The sequence below is a fragment of the Ursus maritimus genome, unplaced genomic scaffold (genome assembly GCF_017311325.1).
Source record: "Ursus maritimus isolate PB19 unplaced genomic scaffold, ASM1731132v1 scaffold_13, whole genome shotgun sequence".
Lineage (NCBI taxonomy): Eukaryota > Metazoa > Chordata > Mammalia > Carnivora > Ursidae > Ursus > Ursus maritimus.
The window spans coordinates 2,562,517-2,581,513 of record NW_024423675.1 but is presented as its reverse complement, the minus strand read 5'-3'; the positions used below and the strand labels follow the sequence as shown (position 1 = coordinate 2,581,513).

The following is an 18,997-nucleotide window of genomic DNA, read 5'->3' as shown; positions in this document are numbered from 1 at the left end:
TTGTTCTTGGTAGTCATTGTACTTCTTCAAATGAATTGATCACAGTTCTTTACATTTTTCTTCGTAGGTATTACTCTCCAGCCGTTTTGACTTTTTCCCCTTACCACCTCTAACTTTGTAGTGAATCCTTTCTTTTTTACATTTGGTTTTCTTCTGTGGAGTTACGAAGGAACCTCTAAACTTAGATGTATGCTTTTTTTTTTTTTAAGGTTTTATTTATTATTTATTTGTCAGAGAGAGAGAGAGAGAACATGAGGGCACAAGCAGGGGGAGCAGGGTCAGAGGGAATAGGAGGCTCCCCACTGAGCAAGGAGCCTGTTGAGGGGCTCCATCCCAGGACCCTCGGATCATGACCTGAGTTGAAGGCAGATGCTTAATGGACTGAGCCACCGAGGTGCCCCAGATGTATGGCTTCTTTTCTAGCTTGGGGCTTGCTTCCTGGATTCTTTAATTAGAGTTATGTGCTACACTGATTTGTGAGAAAAACAAGATCATAAAGAAGATCTTGTCAAAGTGAATATTTTTTATTTGGAGTTAGAAAAACGGTTTAAATATCAGAATTGTAATATAATCTGCAGGCTGGCAGTGACAGAGATCAGAACACTGACTTACTGTTAAATGTGGCACTGACTTGGGGTAGTTGGCAGCAGGTAAGATGCTAGCTTTCAGGCAGCTTTGTGCCTCTCTGAGAAATAGAGTTGTGTGCCTTTTTTTCTCCCTCTGCTGGGAATTAAGGGCCAGGAATAAAGCTTTTCCTTATTATTGTATTGGAATATTTTGGCCTCCAAAAATTAGACTCTTAACTATTGTGGTTCAGTGAGATACTAACCTCACCTATTTGATTAATTGTGGTCCCTGGACAGAACCCCAGGCCTCCTGACAATCAAACTGGATCTTTGCTGGTAATCGATATTGCTTCGGCTTGTGATGCTTATTAGAAAGTAAAGTGAACACAGTGTAAAATTCTTGATAAGTTCCTCTAAATTTCCTTTAAAGTTCTGTCTCTTCCTGTCCTAGAAGTGTTCATGCCATGTTGTGTATTTTGGAAATGCCATGTTAGCAATGTTTTATAGTACGTGGAGCAAGAAATACTAGCTATATTCTTATAAGCTTTAGTGAAAAATAAGGAATAATTCACATTCCATTTTCTACCTCCTATTTTCTTTCTCTTATTTTTTTCTGATTATAAAAGTAATCCATGCTTATTGTATAATTTCCTTGGTATTTGGCATAGTTAGGAAAATGTGTTATGGCTGTTTACATTTTCTCACTGTGAACATTAGTATACATCTCAATAGTACTGGATGTTCATAATTTTCCTGAATCAGAAAGGAGATGGTGTGTATATGTGTACGTGTGTGTGTGTGTGTGTGTGTGTGTGTGTGTGTGTATAGTTTGACATATATACCAATTATATATATAGTCTGTTCTACTGTGAAGTTACCTCCTCTGATAAAACCAGACTTCCAGTGCGGGAGAGCTCCTGGAGATAAGGCCAAGCTTTATTTCTGAAAAATTCTTTTTTCACCTTATGAGTGATAGATTTCAGGGTAACACTTCGAAAAAAGCAAAATTCTCATTTCTTAAAGGTAGATCATTCAACATAAAATTAACTTGTGCTTACTATGTGTGAAGAACTTACTTGGAACTAACTGTAAGGATGTAATATGAAACAATTTTGTGATGGGGATGGTGACTTTGGAGTCATTTTACCTCGCAAATATTTGAGAGTTTACTTTGTGCTAGTCCTTAGGGCTAGGGAGATGATTTAGACATAGTTTATAGTGTCAGCCATCTGCTATGTGGTGAGATTTTCTCTGGGAGCCCTGAGCTGCATAGGTGTAGGCCCAAAGAAGTCAAGTGGTTGAGTTTATTTAGGTCTTTTTTTTTCCTCAGGTAAGTGTGGCTGAATGCTATGGAGATCAGAGAGGTTAAGAGTATTTAGTGGGGACTGACCGGGATGAACAGCTGTGGACTCTGACATTGGATAAGGAAAGTGAGGCCTGGAGGAGCTGATGGAAACAGGATTGGGCCTCTGAGACAACAGTGAGAAGGAGAGAGGGTCTAGTGGGATGAATCTTCTAACATACCATATTATTTACGTGTTTATTATGTTTCTTGTTTATGGTTTATCTTTCCCTAATAGAGTGTAAGCTCTATGAAGGGGGGGATTTTTATCTGTTTTTTTCTTTTCACTGATGCGTTCTGTGTACCTAGAACAGTGCTTGGTACATAATAAGTACTCTTTAAATATTTGTTAAATAAGCTGAATGAAGTATGATAATTTATGTGAGTTGATGTGGAGGTGGTGAGAAGTGGGTGAAATGGTCAGATTCTAGGTGTATTTTGAAGATAGATCCAAGAGGATTTGCTGATGGATTGAAAATGGATTATGAGAAAAAGAGAGGGGTCAAGGATAACGCCAAAGGGCTTTGCCTGAGCTACTAAAAAAAATAGTGGTAATCATTTGCTGAAATGAGGAAGACCATGAGAGGAGCACCTTTTAGAGTTTGAATATTGAGAGCTAGGTTTGGAGATCAGGTCTGAGACATCTGTTAGACATCAAGCAGAGACTAAACCAAGTAGGCAGTTTGGTATCCGAGCCTAGAGTTCAGGGAGAGGTTTGGACTGGAGATACACATTATGAGTCAGCAGCACATTCATGGCTTTTAAAGCTCCATGATCAGATGAGACACAGGTGAGTGAGTTATGATAGAAAGGAGATCCAAGGACAGAGCCCTGGGAAAAACATTGAAGGGTCAGGGAGATAAGGAGGAGCCAGTAAAGGAGATTGAGAAGTAGAGGTTAGAGGGGCACCTGGGTGGCTCAGTCATTAAGCGTCTGCCTTCGGCTCAGGGCGTGATCCCAGAGTCCTGGGATCGAGCCCTGCATCAGGCTCCTCCGCTAGAAGCCTGCTTCTTCCTCTCCCACTCACTCTGCTTGTGTTCCCTCTTTCGCTGGCTGTCTCTCTCTCTGTCAAATAAATAAATAAAAGCTTTAAAAAAAAAAAGAGAGAAGTAGAGGTTAGAGAAATAGGAAAACCAGGAGAATGTAGTGTCCTAAAAGCCAAATAAAAAAGTGATTCAAGAATTAAAAATTAAATTGAATTAAAAAGTGATCTTGAATTAAAAAATGGCCAGTTGTTTAAGAACTGAGATTGACCATTGGATTTAGCAATGTGGAGGTGATTGGTGATCTTGAGTGATTTGGTACATAAAACATAAAACATTATGTATTTATTTAACAATTTTATTTATTTATCTGAGCGAGAGAGAGAAAGAGAGAGAGATCAGGAGCAGGGGGAGGGGTTGAGGGAGAAGCAGACTCCCTATTGAGGAGGGAGGCCGATGCGGGACTCGATCCTAAGACCCTGGGATCATGACCTGAGCTGAAGGCAGACACTTAACCGGCTGAACCACCCACACATCCAAAACATGAAACTTTAAAAAATTATGTTTTTATGAAATTTAGGTTAAAGTCTCTGGATAGATGTTAAGATTTCACTCATGTTATTTTAGGCAGATATTTATTCCTACTGATATTATTGTGTTTTAAGTTATAAGTCAGTTAAAATAGTTGATTTTAAAATTGATTATATAGGGTGACTCCTCCTATGCTTATATATGATTCAGGGGAAAAAAAGGCCAAAAAGGTTAGTTAGTCTTGTTGAAATTATGATCACTGATAGTTGTTTGAAGAATGATTTTGGTTAGCATGCTTCTCAGCATGATCCCTATCCTGGAATGCAGGATAAAGTGCATAAGATGAGAAAGTTCCAACCTCATAGTAAAGAAGTATAATTAGGAATTTCAAAGATTGATTTAATGCACTCCATTATCAGTTTTCTAGTATTATATCTTTGAAGGCTTTAAGGTAATAACTTTTTAATGTAGTAGTTTAAAACCTTAGTTTTTAAAAAACTGTTAGCCAATTAAAAAAATTTTTTTTATTTTTACTTAAAAATTTTTAATAAAGAAGTATTTTTAACATACGATGTTATAGTAGTTTCAGGTGTACAACATAGTGATTCGACTGTTTTGTACGTTATACAGTGCTCATTACAATAAGTATAGTTACCATCTGTTACCGTACAATGTTATTACAATATTATTGACTCTCTCCTATGCTGTACTTTTCATCTCTGTGACTTATTTATTTTATAACTGGAAGTTTGTACCTCTTAATCCTTTTTACCTATTTTGTCCATACCTGCACCCCAAACTTAAGAGTTTTTTTTGAAGTTTCATTCACTGGTAGTTTTTCTTTTGCTATTCTTTTTTTAAATACATATTTATTTATTTTAGAGAGAGAGAGAGTGTGAGCGTGCAGTTGGGGAGGAGCAGAAGGGGAGAGAGAAGGAGGGGGAAAGAATCTCAAGCAGACTCCTTGTTGAGCTTGGAGCCCCATATGGGCCACGATCCTAGAACCCTGAGATCATGACCTGAGCTGAAACCAAGAGTCGAATGCTGAACTGACTGACCCACCCTGGCGCCCCTTTCTTGTGCTATTATATTTGATTGTCAGTTTCTGGAATTTATGTTGTCCCTAAAAATTGTAAGGTGGTGCCTTTTAAAAATGTAGTTTAGATTGAGAATACATCATGAAAAGTTCCATTTAAAACGTTTTAAGAAAGTGATTTTGAGAATTGCTAATTATAGTTTCAATCTGGAACATTTTCTTTAATGAAAATTGTTACTCATCTTAATGTTGTTTAGGAAGATTCTTACCTCTGAAGACAATGTTAGGACCAAGATATGATAGTCAAGTTGCTGAAGAAAATCGATTCCATCCCAGTATGCTCTCAAATTATCTAAAGAGTCTGAAGGTAAGAAACAAAACATTTTTGATATTGTTTTAGTATATTTTACCCCTCTCTTGTTCTTCAGGTGGCCTTAAAAAAAAACCAAACTTCTTATTTTGAAATAATTTATTGACCAAGAGGAAGTTGCAAAAATTGTACATAGAATTCTCTGAACCCTCCCCTCAGCTGTTTCCCAACGGTGAAATCTTATATAATTGTAGTACAATATCAAAGCAGGAAATTGACATTTGTACAGTACTCTTGAATTGATTACAGACCTTGTTTAGTTTTTACCAATTTTTATATGTGTTCATTTATGTGTATGTGTGTATAGTTCTCTGTAGTTTGATCCAATGTATAGATCTGTGGTATTAGTTACAGAACTGTTTCATCTCCACAGAGGAACTCCCTCATGCTACCCCTTTATAGTCAGACTCTACCCACCCGCATCCCTGTATACTGGCACCTGCTAATTCCATCTCTGTAATTTTGTCATTTTGAGAATGATATATAAATGGAATAAAACAGTATGTGGCCTTTCGGGATTGGCTTTTTTCACTAAGCATAATGCCCTCGAGGTCCATCCAAGTTGTTTGTTTATGTTTCCACAAGAAGTTTGTTCCTTTTTATTGTTGAATAGTATTCACTTGTATAGATGTATCAGAGTTTATTTAATTCTTTTCCCATTGAATGCTTAAATAACAAATAAGGTTATGTGAACATTCATGAACAGTTTTCATTTTTCTGGGATAAATATTCGAGAGTATGATTGCTGTGTTTATAGCTAATTTTACAAGAAAGGGCCAAACTATTTTCCTAAGTGAAACTGTAATTTTTTTTGTATTATCCTGACATAATACTGATTAAATTAGCTTCCTAGGGCTGTTGTAACAAATTACCACAAACTGGATGACTTAAAACCAAAGACGTGTATTCTTTCTCAGTTCTGGAAACTGGAAGTTCTAAATCAAGGTGTTGGAAAGGTTGGTTCCTTTTGGAGGCTTGGAGGGAGACTCTTTTCCCTTCATTCTTTCCTGCTAGCGTCTGGTTAATGCCAGTGATCCTTGGCATTCCTTGGCTTGCAGTCTGTGGGTCATCTCTCTTGTTGTTAACATCTCCCTGTGTGTGTCTGTCCAAATTTCTGTCTTTTAAGGACACCCTAATCCAGTATGATCTCATCTTAACTTGATTATATTTGTAAAGACCCTATAGCCCTATTTCCAAATAAGGTCACATTCACAGGTACTAGGAGTTAGGACTTGAACATATCTTTTTGGGGACTTAATTCAACTTGTTACACTACTGTTTGTACTCCTCTATTTTAGTTCATTCATCCAGTATTAATACTCATTATGTGCAAGGGTTTCTATCATGGGATAGAAAAACTGTCACTTAAATTTTGAAAACCTGTTATTCATCCCTTTTCTTAGTGTAGTTTTTTGAGTATTTACTTATATTTTTTGTAAATTTTTAGCTTTTATTTTCGTTATCAGTAGTGATACTGAAAGTCTTAGTTAACTTTTATAGAGCATTAAATATTTCCTTGTTGGTATGGTAAGAGTTTGGCTTAGAAGCCATATGGCCTGGCTTTGATTTCCAATTTGCGACTCACAGCTTTGTGGGCTAGTTACATAATCTCTTCCTGTTTCAGTTTCCTCATCTGTAAATAAAATTAGTGCTTATAAAGCATGTGGTATAGTGCTTGGTGCAGAGTTAGGCCTTTATTGAATCTCACAACAACTCCATGGGGTAGATATTATTATATCCTTACTTCATGAATGGGGACTATTATGAAAAATAAATATGTATATGTAATATATGTATGTATGTATGTGTATGCAGACAGATTCACATACAAACACATTATCCATATAGACACATTACACACACACACATACACACATATGTATATATGGGGCTCCAAGCAGTTAAGTTATATAGTACAGTTTCTCCGTTTCCTTGGCTAAAGTGTTCCTATGTGTGTGTGTATGTATGTATGTATGTATTTATTTGACTTTTATCTTTCTTTACTGATTAACTTAAGCCTGTTCTACAATTTTCTGCTGCCACAAAAAGTGTATTTAGAAAACTCCTATTTTCTTTCCCATCCCCACTTTTCATCCATTTCTTATTTTGGACCTGGATGCAAACAACATGGTTCTACTTCTAACTCACTGAGAAAGCTGTATTAATGACATCTAACTCTCTGTGTTTGACAGTACATGTTCTCTGAAGGAATTAAGATCACTGCAGAAGCTGTGTGGGAAGAGAAGTAGGCCGCGGGGTGGCAGATTGTAGAAAATGCCATCAAAAATACATTTTCTATAAGTGAGAGCTCACGTGATGGGTAGACCTATCTCATCCACACTTAAACTAAGGAATCTGGAGAAATCAGTGGAGCACATTATGGTGGCTAGTTAATGTTTTGGAAACACACAGTTTTGTTAGTTTTGTCAGTTTTGTTGTACGTGAAATATAAATGTCTTTGCCATTATTTCCCCTCTAACAGTGGAATGAAATCATTATGTAAACCAGTCTCCTTTAGGCACATCCAACACTAGATACTCAATAAAAGTGATAACAATAAAAGAGAGAAAAATAACAATTTAAAAAGTGCAGATTGTTTCTCTTGTCATTCTTCCCAGAGAATACGTGCTTCAGAATGGGGTAGAGGATGTATGAATTAACTGTTCTTTTACGTGGCTCAGTTTGGGTATGCGTATCTTAGTGAGACTTTCTTACTAGTCTGAATGTGATTCTAGTTGTTAAAGATTTTTTGAACCACTTGGCTCCTGATCACAAGCCAATTACATCAGTTAATGCTCAACAGAAGAAATAGTGATTTTTTTGTTCCAGTGCAGGAAGAAAAACTGGCTAAGAGATGGGATTAAGTCTTTATGGCCATGCGTACTGTTCTTTATTGATTATTTAAGGGGTTTATAAGAGAATTTTGACTGTACGTACTTTTTACCTTATATAGTACTCACTTTAGAATTTAACTGCTTAGAATGTGTTGTAGAGATAGCAGCTTGGAATGCTGGGTTGATGTGTGGCTGGGGGTTGGGGTGTATTTCACATAGATGCTACTCTTGCTCTATCCTGTTGTCTGATAAATCATAGGTGGGGTGGTGGTTGCAGAAAACTGCATCCATGTTTGCTTTTTTAGGTAGACTTCTGTGATGTTGAAGTGGAGTAAGTTTTGCTTATGTTCTAGTTCTGTCATCAGTTTGAGGGTTAATTTATTTCATTTAGTGCCTTCTAAGTTCTAGTACCTTGAGTAAGACTTGAGTAAGTGATGCTTTTGTTATCAATAGTTCATTGGTAGAGTGAACATAAAATCTCCCTCAGTGTAGATGGGTGAACTGGAGTATTGCCATTTCATCAGTTTGTTTTGGAACAAATTCAGTTACTAGTAAATCTCTTTTCTCTTTTTCTTTTCTTTTTTTTTTTTTAAGGTTAAAATGGGCTTGTTAGTGGATTTGACAAATACTTCAAGGTTCTATGACAGAAATGACATAGAAAAAGAAGGAATCAAATATATAAAACTTCAGTGTAAAGGGTAAGTCATGTATTAAGATTCTTTAGTATTGAAACCTTTTGCTGAAATTTGCAATTTCTTCTTTAAAAAAAAATGTTTCCATATTACTAGCCATGGTGAGTGCCCTACAACTGAGAATACGGAGACATTCATTCGTCTGTGTGAGCGGTTTAATGAAAGAAACCCACCCGAACTTATAGGTATGTCTGGCTTTACTTTACCGCTGTTTAAATATTTTATTTTGTGTTTGTGTTTCCATTTTCTTTTTAGCAAGTGAGGTGATATGGAAGTTTTTTTTTTTTTCTTTTCTTTTTTAAGTAATCACTAAGAAAAGTGATTAGAGTGATAAACTAACTTTTGTGAACTATGAAATGTATTTTTGTAATTTTTGTATTTTTTAAGATAAAGCCCTAATTCCCCCTCTTCAGGTATACTGCTGGGAAACTTTACCTTAAACACTACATATTTATTTTTTATAATTTTGCATTTTATACCATATGTATTGCGAAACTCTTTTCACTCAGTATTATGTTTTTGAGAGTGATCCATGGTGATCTGTGTAACTGTGGTTCATTTTTTGCTGCTGTATAGTATTCCACCACGAGTACCCTATAGTTTATCCATTCTCCTGTTGAGGGACAACTATTTCAGCAGATATTTATTGATTGCTACTCTTTGCAAGGTACAGGCTCTTGGAACACATCAGTGGAGAAAACAAAAAAAATCCCTGCTCTCCTGGAGCTTATATTTTAGGGTGGACTGGGAGCAGGGGGGGAAGGGATGTGGGAGGAAGGCAGGCAATAAACAATATACTAAACAAACAGTATACTAAGTATACTAAACAATATACTAAATGTACTCAATTGAAAAAGCCTGACAATTACTTAAAAAGACTTTTGGCTTGTTTTCAGTTTGTTTTTTTTCCTATTATGAATAGTGCTACTAGGACTGGTCATCTAGAATTTTTAAGGTTTGATTTTTAGCTTTGATTCTTTGTTCTTTCTGATATTTATATTGACATATGGTTTGAAATGAGGATCTAATTTAAATGTTTTCTTTATAAGCAACCATTTGTTTTAGCATAGCTTATTGAGTAGTTTTTTCTCCTGATAGCTAGAAGCCATAAATTAACTTCTTGTTTGTACTACTGTAAAGTTTTTCCATTTCATTTGCCTTTTAATTTTGGGGGTAATGTTTTAAAACTTTTTTGTTGTCAATATATTTTCTTCTGTGATTTCTTGTTTTTAAAGTTTTAGGCATCTGATATTTTCCCTATTCAGAGAATTAACTGAAAAACTATTAGGAATAGTAAGAAAGTTCAGGGGATATATTTGAACACAGGTAAATAAGAAAACATCAGCAACTTTCTTGTAAATAAACAGTAAATAGAAAATAAAATTAGAAGATGGTCTTATTAATCTTATTAATAATACTAGTTAACATTAATGGAGCATTTCCTCTGTGTTAGTCACTCAGTAAACCATTTTACATTCATTATCTCATTTTGTTCTTACAACAATTCTCTTAACGTAGACTTTATTGCCACCCCCATTTTATGATGAGAAACTGAAGCTTGGAAAGGTTAAGTGACTTGCTCAGGGTCATTCACACAGCTAGTAATGGTTAGAGCTTAGATCATATCCTAAGCAATCTGAGTTGTAAGTTCGGACTTTAAGCCACTTCTCTTTTCTGTAACAAAAATATAAAATACCAAGGAATAAAGTTTATTAAGAAGTGTAGGAGGTCTTTATGAAGAAAATATACTTGGATATTAAAAAAGACTTGAAGAAAGGGGGGACATTTGTTTCCAAATTAATTTCAATTTTTAGTGTAATTCTAAGCAAAATCCCAATGAGACTTTGGAAGAATTACTATGAAGTTGATTTCTTTTATTTGTAAAATTTACTGCCTCTACATAATTAACATATATTGAGGACCGAAAAAAATTGTTTGGCAAATGAAACAGGCAATGTTATGAGTAAGAATATCTTGAAAAACAAAAATAATGAGGAGATTGTCCTTACCAGTTATTAAAGCATAAGGTATAGTAATGGAAACTACAGTAGTTTCCTGATGGATTAAATATTTTTAAAAGGACTCATAAGCATATGGGAGAAAATACAGGTCGATATTTATTTAATTCTGGGGTAGGGTAGGATATTTCAATTATATCACCAAAGGCAGAATTCATAAATATTTCTTTAGGAGTGTCCCTGGACTGCTTGCTTCAGAATGATCTGAGAATGCTTATTAGAAATGTTTTAGGGCCTCATCCTGGACCTATATAATAAAAAACTCTGGGGTAGAACCCTAGGAATTCAGTTTTTTCTTAAAAACAAGGGTCTTAGGTGACTTTTTATGAACACTTAAATTTGAGAGCTGCTGTCAAAAATTAAAATGTGTTCTCTGTTAGTGATAATAGTACCTGCTCCTATTAATGAGTGCTTATTCTTTGCTTGGGAGACATGTTGGGAAACTGTAAATGAATGAATGAAGAAATGAATGAGTATAATCCTCATAACAACTATGTAGTGTGTGGTGTTATCCCCATTTTACAGATAAGAAAACTAAGTTTCAGAGAAATTAAGTAGTTTGCCCATGGTCACACATCTAATCAGTGTTTAAGTCAGATTTTCAATCCGTTTTCTGACTTCAAAGTTCAGATCTCTAAGTTGTTGCTGCCGTGATTTCTAGATTAACTCGTGAGAATGAAAAAGAATTTCTGTACTATAAAACATAACAGAAACAGAGCAAAAGGATTATTTGACAAGTTTGGACAGATATTTGAAGCATATGACAGATAAAAAAATATATACAAAGAGGGATGCCTGGGTGGCTCAGTTGGTTGGCGTCCAACTCTTGATTTCAGCTCAGGTCCTGATCTCGGGGTTGTGAGATCGAGCCCTTCGTCTGGCTCAGTGCTCAGTGAGGAGTCTGCTTCTCTCTCTCCCTCTCCCTGCTTGCTCTCTCTCTTTCTTGAATCAGTCACTTAATGAAAACAAAAAAATATATGTACAAAAGAGATTTTATAATCCAACTGGCAAAATATGGAAAACAATGAAAATGCAACTTATAAAAAATAAAATACAAGTAGCCAAGAAACATGAAAAATTTTTTTAATTTTTTAACAAGAGATACAATTAAAATATAGTTGTTACTTCCCCCCATCAAATTGGCAAAGATTTAAAAAATTAGAATGTTAAGGATTGGATACATTGGGTGTACTCATACGTTGTTAATTAGAGTGTTAATTGGTACTACTTCTCTGGAGGGACAATTTGGTGATATTTTTCAAGGTCTTCATAAGTGTTTATATACTTTGACTTATCAAGACTACATCTAAGAACTCATTTTAAGAAAGTAGAGATGGACATAAAGATTTCTGTGAAAGGAATGTCATCAAAGCTTTATTTGTAATAAAAACTGGAAACAGCTTACATATCTGTTAAAGCAGGTCATTTATAGCATATGCAACTATTCTTTAACAGAAGAACAAGAACATGGGAATATATGCCATACAGTATTGTGATGTATATGTGCGTATATATTTACACATTCACAAGAATATATATAACAAGTACACATATACACACATATATTTAGGTGTGCAACCAGAAGATACACAGCCTAAAATAGCATTGCGGCCTTTATTTGAGTGACAACTGTTTTCTCATTTGAGAGAAATCATTGTAGGGGTAAATGCTAAATGTACTTGAAGAATTCAAAGGAGGGTAATAAGTCTTAGCATTCAGAAATAGATGTCGTGTTGTTAGAAAGATTAACAATACCAGGTTTAGGAAAAGAAGTTGACCCTTGTTATAAATTGTCCAGTTGTATTGTTGGAATTATTTTTATATAGTTGACATATTTAAATCAGTTGCAGTTGACATTTATTCTTAATGTCCAAATTGCTCCAACCTGGGGCAATGGGAGCCCCTTCAAGTTGTTTTCTGTATTCTTTGGTATCACGCATTGCTCTTTGATGGTTTCCTTGTTTCTGGCACATGATGTTTTCCAGACCTGGAATCAGTTATTTCTCTAAGGAGATTGGTTCCCTTTAGTGGTTCCTATTTAGAAAATAGTGTTTAGAGATAACCTTGGTGTTAAGAGACCATTCCGTAATTAAACACATTAACATTTCTGCAGTTAAACATATGAATATTCATTTACACTAAGTGGGAAAAATAGCCTATAAATAAATGTTACATCAGTTCAGATCAGGTTTTGTCCTCAAATGATTTACCAAAACCTTAATTTTTTTAGAACTTTTTTTTTGAAATTATAATTACAAATAAGAGCTTACGGAACTATAGTGCATTCGTTTGCATGTGCAGAAGTAACTGTCTTGAGAATAAGAATTTTGTGGATGGGAGAAATTTAAAAAAAATCTTTGTTAAAAGAGAAGCAGCTGATTTCTTGGTAAATGATAACTGGGTTTATAACTGATGCCTCTAATTACTTTAGGTGTTTCCAATTACGACTATTGTAACAGATTTGTGAATATGTATTTTCATGAGTAGCATATGTTATTTTGGTAAAAAACTTTTTTTTTGTTTAATAAAAATATTTAAGATAACTTGGCATATAATAAGTTCTTAATAATTGTTAGTTTCTTTTTTCTGTTCTTATCTTTGCTGCTCTTTTAGACCAGGGTGTTTCAACCTCAGCACTATTGACAATTTGGGCTGGATAATTATTTCGGAGGGCTCTCCTGTGCTTTGTAGTATGTTTAACAGCATCCCTGGCTTCTACCCACTCGATGCTAGTAGCACGCCACCAGTTGAGACAATGAAAAAAGTCTCCTGACATTGCCAGATGTCCTCTGGGAAGAAGCACTGATTTAGACTGATCAGATAAGTTTTTTCGATCCTAAAAATTAATTTATCTGACTAGTGAGATAGAAAGGAAACCATGTATGTTGAAATCAGGCTTTATTTGAAAAGATAGGTTGCCACTAAGCTTTTATAAATCACCTCTTCCAAATTTATATTTATATATCCAGGATGTATGTTTCTATTGTTATAGCTCATCTTTCTCTCCTTTTGCTGGGGAGATTGCTTCTTCTCTCTTTCTCTCTTTTTTGAAAGATTTTATTTTTAAGTAATCTCTACGCCAACGTGGGGCTTGAACTTAAAACCGCAAGATCAAGAGTCGCATGCCCTACCTACTGAGCCAGCCAGGTGCTCCTGTTTCTTCTCAACTTGATTTTTAAAGAACTGTGGTTTCCCCTAATACGTATATTAGTGTTAATATTTTTTGACATGCTGTGTAAATTTATTGTATTAGCTTACCTAGAAAATGAAGACAAATTTTAATAAGAAGTTGACTTAAAATAGTTAATAGTGAGCCATCTTTAGATATAAACTCTGCTTTACTTGCCACTAGGTGGACCCATTCTCATAATGAACTAAGGAAAACTGAAAAATGTTCTTCCTTTTTTTTTTTTTTTTTTTTTTTAAAGATTTTATTTATTTATTCGACAGAGATAGAGACAGCCAGCGAGAGAGGGAACACAAGCAGGGGGAGTGGGAGAGGAAGAAGCAGGCTCATAGCGGAGGAGCCTGATGTGGGGCTCGATCTCAGAACGCCAGGATCACGCCCTGAGCCGAAGGCAGACGCTTAACCGCTGTGCCACCCAGGCGCCCCTGTTCTTCCTTTTTTTAAACATTGAAGACCTATCATACTAAACTTGTAGTTAATGGAATTTTTTTTAAACAACAAATGTGTGATCTTCCATATTTTTCTGCAGAGATTTGCTTTGATGAAGGTTTTTATAACTATTATCTTACTTTAAAACTCCAGTCATCTGTTAATGTTTTGAAGTATAATAAGACTGAAACTTTATGTATTTGTAATAACAAGGAATATTAAAAAAACTGTGGTACTTCCTTAGTTTATATTTCATCACATGACTTGATCAGTGCATTAGCAATTATTCTTACATTTTCTATTCATAAAAGTATCTTGCTAGGGTAAAAATTAGAATGCAAAACAGTAATGGTTTAGGTGAGAAACATATTTACAGTTAGAATATTTGTTGCTTAAATTGGTCTGAAATGTAAAGAAGAAGGAAAATATACATGGTAGGTTTAGGTTCATGTTGTGCAAAAAATTCTCTGCAGCTGACTTTGTAATTTTTGAGGCCTCTTTTCTTAAAAAGCAATGGAGATAATGGAATTTATAGTTTCATGATTATAGCCATTTATTTCTAAGGGGTATCTTTTTCTGTTCAAGGTTGATCTCTATTTTTTCTCTTCTTTAAGAACTTTATTTCAGTTGTATCCTTGTTATCAATTATTGTCAACCTCTGTGATTTAACCCAGGTCCTTCTCAGCCTGTAAACATATCTAAGTCTCATATTGAATGATACTCCCCCTGCCAAAAAAAAAAAATCCCACACATTTCTTCTTGTTTTATATTTCCCTTTCCTCTTCCCAGCTGATTTTTTGAAAGATTGATACTTGAATTCACTTATCTCCATTCACTACATTGCAATCTGGAGTCCTCCCCATGCACTCTTAAACAAATAGTGACTTTCATTTCTAATTTTTCTGTGACATTTAAAAAGTTAAACTGTCATATCTTGAAACTTTCTCTTTTTTTTGTTGTACATGACTCCATGTTCTCTTTGTTTTCTTGACCTCATGGCAGTTTATTCTTAATCTTCTTTATAAATAATTTTCCTTCCTTACTTATTCTCAAAAGGTTGGTTTTCCTCAGATTTCATTATTAAGTTTGTTCTCTTATTTTACATGCCCAGTCTTAGTGATCTTATCTATACCACAGACCTCTTCCTTAGTTCACTGTGTGTTGATTATTTTTTAATCTGCAGGTCCAGCCACACCTCTCCGTGAAGCTCTTTGCTATTTTTTCCAAATACTTTTAAGTCCCAAAAGAGCCTTAAACTCATCATCACCAACTGTACTCATTACCTCGCCTATAAGACTGATGTAAACTCCTCTACTTCCTAAGCTAGTAAATGGTGCCGCTGCCCACTTAGTCACCCCATCAGAAACCAGAGACCCCTTTTATGTCTTTTCTCTCAGTGTTGACAGTCAGACCCCTCCGATTGGAGATTATGCCTTAAATGTCTCTTCAGTCTGCCTCCCCTCATTATCCCTATCACTATGACCCTTGTCACTCTGACCCTTAGCTCACACATTAATTACTGGGGTGGCTTCCTTACTGTGTTTCTTGCCTTCATTGTTGCTGCCTTTCTGCCTTCTGTCGAGCTGCCTTTGGAGCGGGCTATTTATTTTTTTAAACATTTATTTATTTATTTATTTATTTTAGTAATCTCTACACCCAATGTGGGACTTGAACCCACTACCCTGAGATCAAGAGTTGCATGCTCTTCTGACTGAGCCAGCCATGTACCCCTGGAGTATTTTTTAAAAACATGATAATTTTATTGCCATGCTTAAAATTTTTTATTTTTAAATTTTATTTATTTATTTATTTATTTATTCTTAAAGATTTTATTTATTTGACAGAGAGAGAGACAGCCAGCGAGAGAGGGAACACAGGCAGGGGGAGTGGGAGAGGAAGAAGCAGGCTCCCAGCGGAGGAGCCTGATGTGGGGCTTGATCCCAGGACTCTGGGATCATGCCCTGAGCTGAAGGCAGACGCTTAACGACTGAGCCACCCAGGCGCCCCATGCTTAAAAATTTTTAATATCTCTCTATTGCCCTTATACTGTCTTTAGTATGGTACACAGGTTTCTTCAGGATATTGTCCTTTTCATTGCCTCCAACTGCATTTGGTATTACTTTCTTATTATACTCTATGCTGTAGCCATCTGATTAATTTATAGTTTGCCATATGTGGTGTTTTGATTCATACATATTTTTATTTGTGCAAATTACCCGTCTGTAGTTCCTTTGTATCCTTGTTAATTGGGTATTGTTCATTGACTAAGGTTTTTATTCTAAATATTAATGATTATTTATTTACTGTGAATGTAGAAATAGGTGATTTGGTTTAAGTTGATTGTGACTCTAAGATACTGGCTTTCAGTTTTTTTTTTTTTAAGTAGCAAAAATCTTTTTTGGAAATCTTACCCTGTTACGGAAATGAGATGAAAATGATACTTTTATTGGTATACCTTTAAAAATGTATCAAATAAAAATGTATCAAAGTTACATTTTTGATAGTCATTTGCTAAAAACAAGTATTTTGGAATGTGTTTTAAAAGCCAATTGCAGGGGCGCCTGGGTGGCGCAGTCGTTAAGCGTTGGCCTTCGGCTCAGGGTGTGATCCCGGTGTTCTGGGATCGAGCCCCACATCAGGCTCCTCCGCTAGGAGCCTGCTTCTTCCTCTCCCACTCCGCCTGCTTGTGTTCCCTCTCTCGCTGGCTGTCTCTGTCAAATAAATAAAATAAAGTCTTAAAAAAAAAAACCCAAAAAAACCCCCCAAAAAAGCCAATTGCAGACTTATATCAGCATCTCAATTTAACGTCTAGATTTTTTCCTTTTTTAAAGATTTTATTTTATTTATTTATCTGAAAGAGAAAGACACAAGCAGGGAAAGGGACAGAGAGAGAGGGAGAAGCAAACTCCCTGCTGAGCAGGGAGCCCAAATGCGGGACTCGATCCCAGGACCCCGAGATCATGACCTGAGCCAAAGGGAGATGCTTAACTGACTGAGCCACCCACGCGCCCCTTACTTTATAATCTGGTTTTAAAAACAGTCAACCTTGTGATGAACTGCATTCATTTAAAATGCACAGTTTAATTATGTAGATAATCATGAAACGACAACCAAGGTTCAGAGCATTTGCAGTTTATGTCCCTTTCTGTCCATCTTCTCTTCAATCCTTAGTTGTAGATCGGGCAATCACTTTCTACTTTCTGTCACTATAGATTAATTTGCATTTTTTAGAAATTGTTTTATTGAAATATATTTGACATATGACATTGTGGAAATTTGAGATATACAACATGTTAATTTGATATATTTATACATTGTAATATGATTGCCATTGTAGCAATAATTAACACCTCTATCATGTTACATGATTTCTCTTTTTAGTGTTTGGAATAATTAAATTGTAGCTTCTCAAGTTTGATGAACATAATACAATAGTGTTGTCTATATTCACTATGCTGTGCATTAGATCTTCAGGTCTTATTTACTACTCATTGCAAATTTGTGCCCTTAAATAACTGTGTCCTGTAACAACCCCCCCCCCCCCATTTCCTGGTAACCACCATTTTACTCTTCTGATTTTTCGAGTCTGGGTTTTTTAGATTTCATGTATAAGTAATAGCATATAGTACTTGTCTTTCACTGTCTGACTTATCTCCCTTATTTAGCATAATATGATCAAGGTCCATCTATGTTGTTACAAATGGAAGAATGTTCTTTCTCCTGGCTAAGTAAAGTTCCATTACACCCCCATACCCCCCCCCCCCCCCCCCCCCCCCCCACACCTCATGTCTCCTATATTCATTCATCCACTGATGGTGCTTAGGTTGATTCCATATCTTGGCTATTGTCAGTAATGCTGCAGTCAACATGGAAGTGCATATATCTCTTCAATATCCTATTTTCATTTCCTTTGGGTGTATACCCAGAAGTGGAATTGCTAAATCATATGGTAGATCTATTTTTAATTTTTTGAGGAACCTCCATAATGTTTTCCAAAGTGGTTCAACCAGTTTACATTCCCACCGACAGTGTACGAGAGTTCCCCTTTCATCACATCCTTGCCAGTACTTACCTCTTGTTTTCTTGATGATAACCATTTTAACAGGTGTGAGGTGGTACTGTGGTTTTGATATATATTTCCCTGATGATTAGTGATGTTAAGTATCTTTTAGTATACCTGTTGGCCATTTTGATGTCTTTAGAAAAATGTCTTTTGAGATCCTATGCCTATTTCTTAATTGGCTTGTTTTGTTTTTTTTTTTAATTTTTTGGTATGCATTCTTTATATATTTTGGATATTAGTCCCTGGCTTGATGTATGGTTTGCAAAATTTTTCTCCCATTCTGTAGGTTGCCATTTCATTTGTTTATTTATTTGGGCAGAAGCTTTTTTTTTTTTTTTTATACTTTGGTTGTTACTATTTAATTTACTGTTATTTGCCAGGAACTTTTGGTGGAGAGGTCTTGCCAGGTTCTGTGATTCTTTTTTTTTTTTTTTTTAATTAATGATTTTTTATTATATTATGTTAGTCACCATACAGTACATCCCCGGTTTCCGATGTAAAGCTCGATGATTCATTAGTTGCGTATAACACCCAGTGCACCATGCAATACGTGCCCTCCTTACTACCCATCACCAGCCTATCCCATTCTCCCACCCCCTCCCTCTGAGGCCCTCAGTTTGTTTCATAGTCCATAGTCTCTCATGTTTCATTCCCCCTTCTGATTACCCCCTTTCTTTATCCCTTTCTTCCCCTACCGATCTTCCTAGTTCTTGACCATAGATGAGAGAAATCATATAATAGTTGTCTTTTCTCTGCTTTATTATTTCACTTAGTATTGCCCTCCAAAGCCACCCGGTGTTAGCAAATGTTGAGAATTCGTTCTTTCTGATAGCTGAGTAATATTCCATTGTATATATGGACCACAACTTCTTAATCCAGTCATCTGTTGAAGGGCATCTCGGCTCCTTCCACGATTTAGCTATTGTGGACAATGCTGCTGTGAACA

The 18,997-nt window shown here is 35.5% G+C and overlaps 1 protein-coding gene across 2 annotated transcripts in view; it reads left to right on the top strand.

Annotated features, from left to right (window-relative positions):
* RNGTT (RNA guanylyltransferase and 5'-phosphatase) overlaps positions 1-18,997 on the top strand; it is a 303,675-nt gene that overhangs the window by 2,489 nt on the left and 282,189 nt on the right. Inside the window, exons 2-4 of one of the 2 annotated variants that reach the window (XM_008687490.2) lie at positions 4,716-4,825; positions 8,257-8,360; positions 8,451-8,539. In XM_008687490.2, the coding sequence (XP_008685712.1) occupies positions 4,716-4,825; positions 8,257-8,360; positions 8,451-8,539 (303 nt within the window). The remainder of the gene's footprint in view (positions 1-4,715; positions 4,826-8,256; positions 8,361-8,450; positions 8,540-18,997) is intronic. The other variant, XM_040627529.1, reaches the window with a different exon arrangement.